General features: G+C 50.1%; 1 protein-coding gene across 1 annotated transcript in view; it reads left to right on the top strand.

The window, feature by feature from the left end:
* Window positions 1–270: 270 nt before the first annotated feature.
* Window positions 271–9,341, top strand: part of LOC103073418 (zinc finger protein 555-like) — a 19,326-nt gene continuing 10,255 nt past the window's right edge. The window contains exons 1-2 of the mRNA XM_007460721.1: window positions 271–328; window positions 3,033–3,154. Of these exons, the coding sequence (XP_007460783.1) occupies window positions 271–328; window positions 3,033–3,154 (180 nt within the window). The remainder of the gene's footprint in view (window positions 329–3,032; window positions 3,155–9,341) is intronic.

The raw sequence follows: 9,341 nt of genomic DNA, 5'->3' as shown, positions 1-9,341 counted from the left end.
TTAACAAATTACAGACTCATAAGAAGTTGCAAAGACAGGGCAGAGTCCCATGTAGCCACCGCCCAGCCTCCCCCTCGGTGGCAGCTCATATAACTATAGAAACAGAGGGCAGGGGTTCTCGCCAAAGTCACTTAGCAGGGTTTTTGCCAAAGCTGTGCAATGCAGAGACAAACTTGGGAGCCCAAAGGTCGAAGCCTAGTTGGGACGAGGGATCAGAGGGGCCTAACGTTTGGTCAAGGACAGAGTCCTGTCACTGTGGAGAATTCCAGAATGAGCACAGCCCAGATCCACCTGGAGCTCACCCGCTGGAAGGCAGGGGGTCCCCTGGGTATGTGGGGAGCTCAGAATTCCCCGTGGGCATTCAGGGCCACGTGCTCCTGTTTCTCATAAGGCGGGGCAGGCCCATCTAGATCCTTCCTGCTACAGCATGGAGCAGTTTGGGCAGTTTGGCCTAAGAAAGGAGGGTGGAGAGGGATTCGGCTGTGGGGAGGGAGAGATGAATCTGATTGATGCAGAGCCTGGGGATGGGGGGTCTGAACTGAGCCTTCCAACACGTGGGCCTGGGAGGTCCTACTGGGTTGAACTGTGTCCCGTGCACCCAAATTCACGTCCACCCAGAACCTCAGAATGTGACCTTTTTTGGAAACAGTCTTTGTAGATGTCATTAGTTAAGATGAGGTCATCCTGGAGTGGGGAGGGGGTGGGGTCCCTAAGCCAGTGGCTGGTGTCCTTATAAGAAGAGGAGAGAGATGCACAGAGACAGAGAGAAGGGTAGGCAGAGACTGGAGTGATGGGGCCACAAGTCAAGGATGCCTGGAGCCCCCAGAAGCTGGAAGAGGCAGGAAGGACCCTGCCCTGGAGCCTTCAGAGGGGGCACGGCTCTGCTACACCTGAATCTCAGGCTTCCGGCCTCCAGAACTGAGAGAAAATAAATTTCTGATGTTTGTTTTTTTTTTTGCGGTACGCGGGACTCTCACTGTTGTGGCGCACAGGCTCCGGACGCGCAGGCTCAGCGGCCATGGCTCATGGTTCCAGCCGCTCCGCGGCATGTGGGATCTTCTCAGACCGGGGCACGAACCCGTGTCCCCCGCATCGGCAGGCGGACTCTCAACGACTGCGCCACCAGGGAAGCCCAATTTCTGATGTTTTAAGCCCTCTAGTGTGTGGTCATTTGTTACAGCTGCCCTGGGATGCTAATACAGAGCGCTTCACAAGTAGAACTTGTGTGCTTCCAAGACCTTCTGTATCTTCATCCAGAAAATGGAGCCATTAAGGCCCCTGGCCTGTCTTGGCTTCCATGACCATCCTCTGTGGCGGGGGTCATCTCAAGTGGTGGAGGGGATTCTGGGGTCTGGGGACAGGCTGGGTCTGGTCTTCACTCTGCCTTTACTCTCCCGCAGCTCTTCCTGCCCGGGAAGCTGCTTTTGCCCAGGAGGGTGGAGTGGATGGCTGTTGGGTGCCTGCTCCCCTGGCCCCAGTGGGGTTTCCTCTTCCCCCAAAAGGCACCCAGTATCCAGTGGGAACACACCTGTCAGAAGCGGAGTGCCCTTGCTTTGTGGGAAAGGTGGGAGAATTCACCATGAGTGTCTAGGTCCAGGCACTCAGGCTCCTCCTAAGTGTAGGGAGAGGTGCACTGTATCCCCAGAGTAGGGCTGTGCTTCCTTCCCAGGGCCTGGAACATCTCTGTACCACCTGAAGACCCTGCAGTTTCCCCCATAGGGCAGGGAGGGCCCCCCCGCCCCGCAAGGTGCCATCCTCTTTAAAACATTGTGGTGAAATACACATAACATTAAATTTATCATCTTAACCATTTTTCCTCTTTCAAAAAAATTTTTATTGTGGTTAAATACGTATAAAGTTTACCATTTTAACCGTTTTTAAGGGCACAGCTCAGTGGCTTTAAGTACATTCACACTGTCATGCAGCCATCCCCACCATCCATCTCCAGAACTTTCTCATCTTCCCAAACTGAAACTCTGTTCCCATGAAACACTGACTCCCCAGCCCCTCCCCCAGCCCCTGGCCCCCACCATCTACTTCCTGTCTCTGGATGTGACTCCTCTAGGGACCTCCTGTGAGTAGAATCAGACAGTATTTGTCCTTCTGTGTCTGGCTTATTTCACTGAGCATAATTATTCTCCACATCAGAAAAACAGGGCTGATCCACAGTTCGGTTTCAGGTCCCCTAGGGAAACAAGCCCTTTCTCGTGGACATTTGTAAGTCTCCCAGATGGTCCCCGCAGCATCCATGAGATTCTCATAGTTAGAAACCTTGGTCAGGTGTCCTGGATTTGCTCTGGTCCTTGAGTCGAAGTCCTGGTTTTTGCGCCTGGACCTGCTCTCAGGTCAGCCTGGCTGAAACAGCCCACACGGACACGGTCAGGTTTCAGCCCGGAGCTTTGCAAAAAGCAAAGAAGTTGTGTCTCACTAAGACTTTTTTTCCCACCTTTCCCTGATTGGAATGATCTCTCTGTTACGAAATTATAATAATATATTTATATCATTTATTATAATAATCAGAATAATGGATTATAATAATACTATAATGCTTATAATTATTATAATATAAATATATTATTGTATTTAATAAATGCAAACCAATAATATTTCACACTATTTTTTTATTATGCATCCTATGTTAAGAGCCATACAATACAGAGCCATTGACATTTTTTTCCTTGCAAATTCACTCAACCCTTTCAGTGATTCCGCAATTGCAGGGTTAACATTAAAGCTGTCAGCTGGAATGCAGGGGGTTCTGGGGGAGGTTGTAGCAGCTGCAGCCACTGGGGGAAAAAGGCTCTTTTTTTCTGCTAGGAGGAATAGGCAACAGGGACACTGAATATGTTTTGTCCACTTCCACGCCACCCTCTTTGGGAATGTCTGAGCCCTTGCTCCTCCTGGAAGAGGGAAAAGACCAAAGGCATCACCAGTACTTGCTTTTTTTTTTTTAAATCCCCTCATTTTAGCCTGAATGGTCCGAACCTCCAGCACTTTCCTGAGGTCGGGTCTGTCACTGTCCAATTCCACAGGTAGCTTTTCCTTCTCAGGACAGCCAGCAGCCCAGCCAGCCAGGTACCATGCATCTGTCATCCCCCACCCCTTCATCCTCCCTTTCCCAAACTCGGCTCTCCCCGAGTATTTCAGGGAGCAGGTGAGTCTGGGGCAGGTAGCAAACCCCACTCCTTACCCCTCTGTGCTTTGTGACGTGGAACTCCAACTCATGGCACCAAAGAACCAGTATCTACGGACCTCAGGTTTGGGGTGAGGGTCTCCGTGGTCACACAGATTGCTCGGTGTGGCTTCTAGGCTCTCTGGCTCTGTGGGCAGCAGAGGCCACGACCCATGTGAACTCATGAGCCCTCATGACCGCCCTGTGAGGTTATCCAGGAAGAGTCAGTAATAGACCCTCCATCGCATGACCCTGGAGCAGATCGATCACGAAGAAGCAGGAGCAGCTTCTCAAGTGGGAAGGTCATGCTCACGGATCCAGAAGTTAGAATCACCAGTTCAGCAAGAAATGGGGAAAGCATTCCCAGCCGACCCGCATGCTGGTGGTCCGTGCTGCATTTACTGCGGGCCCAGCGTCTGTCTGTCCTTGGGTTGTAAGCCAGACAGGTACCCACCAGGCACTAGTGGAGTCTGACTTCTGGTTCTGCTGCGTCTGAACTCCCTCCTCTGGACGTTGGTTGGGAACTCCCCCTTTTTTTCCTTTTGGCCGTTCCCTGCTGCATGCGGGATCTCAGTTCCCCCACCAGGGATCGAACCCAGGCCCTTGGCAGTGAAAGCGCCAAGTCCCAACCACTGCGCCACCAGGGAAGCCCGTAGCCAGTTTATTCTTACCACAGTTCTGCAGGGCAGAAGTCCACATTCAAGGTGTGGGCAGGGCCGGTCCTTCCAGAGGCTCCAGGGGAGCATAGGTTCCCGCCTTTTCCAGTTTCTAGAGGGGCCGCATCCCTGGCTCGCAGCCCCTCCTGCATCCTCACAGCCAGCAGCGCAGCATCTCCCGTCTCTCTCTGCCTCTGACCCTCCTGCCTCCCTCTTATAAGGACCCTGGGATGACGCTGGGCCCACCGGGAATCCAGGGTCATCTCCGTCTCAGGGGCCTTAATCCCACCTGCAATGTCCCTTTTGCCACCTAAGGTGACAGTCACAAGTTCCAGTGATTAGGATGTGGACATCTTTGGGGACCTTTAATTCTATGGGCTGAACCAACCCACAAACCCTTTGCTTTGTGATGTGGGTGAAAACACTGCAAACCACATTTCTGCTTTGCCAGCAGCTTCTGCCAACTGGAGGGGGGATGGAATCCGGAGGAGGGAGAGGGATTGGCCCTTCTCATTCCTTGCGTGGTTGAGGATGTCTTTGTTACCTCTGTGCATGAATAATATCCCAGCGTGGCCTAAATATCTTGCATCGCCCCTCCTTTCCCTCAGATGGCCACACGTGTTACTTTGCTCTCTTGTGGCAATGGGTGTTTGGTGAAGAATTCAGAAACCAGCCTCATTTTTCACCTTAATACATGAAATGACGTGTTCTTTATGTGTGAGGCTCACAGGATAGATCTCTGAGCACATTATGGCAATCAGACAGGAGTGCTTGAGGGCCATGCCAGGACCCGATCTTAAGGCAGACTTCTAAATTCCATGCTGATTTATTGAAACTCGGCATGCATTATTAACCCATATTTTTAAAAGTATATATATCTTTAATAGTTTATAAATCCAATGAGTAACTTATTTTTGCCTTGAAGTTTTTTTATATGTTAATTCTCTAAACACTCATTTTTATGAAAGCATCTAAAACCTTTTTGAAAACCGTAAAAAATTTTATTTTATTTATTTAGTTTTTTGGCTATGCCCCATGGTTTGTGGGATTTTTAGTTCTCCGACTGGGGATTGAACCTGGGCCCTCGGCAGTGAGAGCTCGGAGTCCTAACCACTGGACTGCCAGGGAATTCCTAAAAAAGGAATTTTTAAAGTTCTGTCTGTAAATAAAATGACAAACGATATCAGAGTTTGGGCATCCACTTAATTGCAAATGAGAGAATGTTTTCTAAAAGAAGCAGGCATATTAAATGCAGTCGGTGTTTAGCCCCCATCTAGTAAGTGAATTAAGAGTTCTTAGGTCCATCCTAAATTTATATAAGCTTTTTTTGTTGTTGTTTTATATAAGTTAAAATAGGAATTCAGGGGCTTTCCTGGTGGCGCTGTGGTTGAGAATCCCCCTGCCAATGCAGGGGACACGTGTTCCATCACTGGAGGGGGGAGATCCCACAGGCCGCGGAGCATCTAAGACCACGCGCCGCAACTACTGAGCCTGTGCTCTAGAGCCCGCACGCCACAGCTACTGAAGGCTGCACACCTAGAGCACATGCTCTGCAACAAGAGAAGCCACTGCAATGAGAAGCCCGCGCGCCAGGGGGCTCAAACAAATATATGTTTCCACGGTGACCTCGCCCCCGGGCCGACTCCTGACCCCGGAGGTCACTAGACCCTCTCCTTCCCCCGTCCCATCCTGTCCAGTCCCTGCTCCGGACAAGGGACACTCCGCGTGGAAACTTAATCAGGACTTCCCGGTCCAGGAGGAGGACAAGGAGGGGCCGCCGAGCTGCGGGAGGACGCCGGGTTCGACCGCCCGAGAACAGGTTCTGCTCGGGGCCCACGTCCCGCGCGTGCGGGTCGGTCCACAGTGTGTCACGAAGGCCTGTCACTCAATAACCAGAGGGCGGGCCTGGGAGGAATGTCCAATCAGGTGCGACGGGGCGGTGCCCGGAGAACAATCAGGCGCTCGCGGGCCGGGCCCAGAGAACTGTCCAATCAGGGGCTCCAGGGGCGGGTCTCGGGAAACCGTCCAGTCAGGGGCCCGGGCAGTAGCAGTGCCCGAAGCACTATCCAGTCAGGACGGTGGGGCGCGAAGCGTCTCCCAATCAAGAGCCAGGTGGAAGAGAGTGCCAGGAGCACCGTCCAGTCAGAGCACGCTCCCAGCCCGTGAGCGGGTAGTTCTCGGCCAGCCGTGCCGCTCCGGCGCACCTGTGCCGCGTGGGCCCAGGTGGCGGGTCCTCGTACCTCTCACCTGCGCGGGCCGCGGCAAGGACGCCTGGGAGAGCCGGGAGCCCGGCAGAGATGGTGAGTCCGCGGGACCGGGGCCCGAGACCGGGAGGGGCTGTTACGAACCGTCCGGAACCGGCTGGAAGCGGTCGCGGGGTGCGGTCCCGGCGTCCTGTCCGGCCCCCGCTTGTGGGGGCGGTGTCTCAGGACTATCTGGGTGACCTAGATGTGCACAACTGCTCTCCTCCCGGGGGTCCGGGAACATCAGCCCCTGGTCGGCTCCTCCCAGCCGACAGCCTGCGGGGGCGGGCGGGGAGCCTGGGGAGACCTGCTTGGGGGCCTTGGGCTGGGAAGGCGTCTCCCGGTAGGTCCTCCGTCCAAAATGACCCCGGCCCCAGTTCTCATTACATGGAGGGACACTATTTGTCAGCTGACTGGACGCCTGAGGGGAAAAGATGGAAATGATTCCTGCCCCCTGGGTTCTCACAAGAACCACACAAGGGAGAAAAACTAACGCAAAGATCAAGGAAAGCCCACTGTGAGGTGGGGGCAGCACCCCTCACCCCCTCCCACCCCCCAAGCCAAATGCACTGGCGACACAGCGGGGACACAGCCGGTGTCCTTTGTTCAGGGAGCACGTTAGCAGTGGGGGAGGGGTGCCCCTCGTGGTAGCGTGGTTGCACTTGACTCTGAGTCATCTGTGTCTGGGTACCAGTTCAGCACAATCCCTCCGTGGGATTTTCACCTTGAAAAGATGTATTCACTTACTGGAACCTCAGATTTTCAGCAAGTGTAAAATACATTGAATTAGTACAGCAGGAGATATAAGATAAAATACTTTCAAAGGGGTGAGTTTCAGGAAAAAAAAAATGTCATACATTACGTTTGTTAAACATTCTTTTAAAATCGCCTCCTGTCTGTAGTAAGTTTCTCAGGTCTGTCCCTTCCTGAACAGCTGCAGAGAAGTGAATACAGTACCACATAGTGTGGTAGGTGAAATTTCACCAAAAATACCAGTTACTTAACTTGTGACAGTAGATGATACTGTTGTTTTTTATTATCTGCAATACACTTTGCTTAAATCTGCAGTAAATTAGTTATTGCCCGTGGAAGAGGTGGAAATACACGGATGTTACTTAGATACCAGTTTGTCCTGTCCCATGTGTGGAAGTGTCTATCATTTCTGCTTGGCTCCCCGTGGGTACCCTGTGGTGAATCAGGTCTCCCCCTCCCCATAGCCACGGGCCTGCTTCGGGCTCTGTTCCTTTCTGTAGATTTAGTTGTCCATTCCTTTGCTAATTCCGTCCTGTCAGGAGTTGCTGCTGCTTTAAAACCCTTGCAGTGTGATAGACGGATTCCTGCCTGGTACTTCAGAATATTTTGGCTGTTTGGGGGCATTTGTGTGTAAAGTTAGTATTTGTCAAAGCCTAAAAAACATCTGGTTTGGCAATTTTATGGAATTTTATAAAGACTCTGTCTTGGGAGGGTTGATATCTTGGTAACACTGATTTCTTTTTAAGAACATGTGCCATCTTGTCATTTATTTCATTTTGCTTTGTTATTATCCTTCATGTTTTAAAATTTTTGTTAGGTTCTCTTTATAGCCTTCATTAAACTGATTTTGTACTACTTCAATTTGGCTTTTACCATGGTATGTGTTATCTTTTTTTTTTTGAGTAATAATTTTTATTGGAGTATAGTTGATTAACAATGTGTTAGTTTCTGCTGTATGTGTTATCTTTTTTACCTTTTTTAAAATTAATTTTTATTGGAGTATAGTTGCTTTACGATGTTATGTTAGTTTCTACTGTACAGCAGAGTGAATCAGCTATACATATACATATATCCCCTCTTTTTTGAATTTCCTTCCCATTTAGGTCACAACGGAGCACTGAGTAGGGTTCCCTGTGCTGTACAGTAGGTTCTCATTAGTTATCTTTATTTGTTTATTTTTTGCGGTACGCGGCCCTCTCACTGTTGTGGCCTCTCCCGTTGCGGAGCACAGGCTCCGGACACGCAGGCTCAGCGGCCATGGCTCATGGGCCCAGCCGCTCCACGGCATGTGGGATCGTCCCGGACCGGGGCACGAACCCGTGTCCCCTGCATCGGCAGGCGGACTCTCAACCACTGCGCCACCAGGGAAGCCCTAGTTATCTATTTTATACATAGTATCAATAGTGTATATATGTCAATCCCATTCTCCCAATTCTTCCCCCCCCCCCACCTCTACCTTGGTATCCATACGTTTGTTCTCTTTGTCTGTGTCTCTACTTCTGCTTTGCAAATAAGATCATCTGTACCATTTTTCTAGATTCCAAATATATGTGTGTTAATATACAATATTTGTTTTTCTCTTTCTGACTTAACTTCACTTTGTATGACAGTCTCTAGGTCCATCCACATCTCTACAAATGACCCAATTTCATTCTTTTTTTGTGGCTGAGTAATATTCCATTGTGTATATATGTACCACATGTTCTACATTTAGGTTGCTTCCATGTCCTGGCTATTATAAATAGTGCTGCAATGAACATAGGGGTGCATGTGTGTTTTTGAATTATGATTTTCTCTGGGTGTATGCCCAGTAATGGGGTTGCTGGGTCATTTGGTACTTCTGTTTTTAGTTTTCTAAGTAACCTCCATACTGTTCTGCATAGTGGCTGTATCAATTTACATTCCCACCAACAGTGCATGAGGGTTCCCTTTTCTCCACATTTATTGTTTGTAGACTTTCTTTTAAGTTAAGTGTTTTTAAAATTAATTAATTTTTTTGGCTGCGTTGGGTCTTCGTTGCTGTGTGTGGGCTTTCTCTAGTTGCGGCGAGCGGGGGCTGCTCTTTGTTGCGGTGCATGGGCTTCTCATTGCAGTGGCTTCTCTTGTTGCAGAGCACAGGCTCTAGGTATGTGGGCTTCAGTAGTTGTGGCTTGCAGGCTCAATAGTTGTGGCTCGCAGGCTCTAGAGGGCAGGCTCAGTAGTTGTGGTGCATGGGCTTAGTTGGTTCTCGGCATGTGGGATCTTCCCAGACCAGGGTTCGAATCTGTGTCCCCTGCATTGGCAGGTGATTCTTAACCACTGCGCCACCAGGGAAACCCTGTTTGTAGATTTTTTGATGATGGCCATTCTGACCGGTGTGAGGTGATACCTCATTGTAGTTTTGATTTGCATTTCTCTGATAATTAGTGATGTTGAGCATCTTTGCATGTGTTTGCATGTGTTTGTTGGCCATCTGTATGTCTTCTTTGGAGAAATGTCTATTTAGGTCTTCTGCCCTTTTTTTTTTTTTTTTTTTTT

This window comes from Lipotes vexillifer, unplaced genomic scaffold (assembly GCF_000442215.2).
Source record: "Lipotes vexillifer unplaced genomic scaffold, Lipotes_vexillifer_v1.1 scaffold1011, whole genome shotgun sequence".
NCBI lineage: Eukaryota > Metazoa > Chordata > Mammalia > Artiodactyla > Lipotidae > Lipotes > Lipotes vexillifer.
The sequence above is the reverse complement of the archived record's forward strand: the minus strand, read 5'-3'. Positions and strand labels throughout refer to the sequence as shown.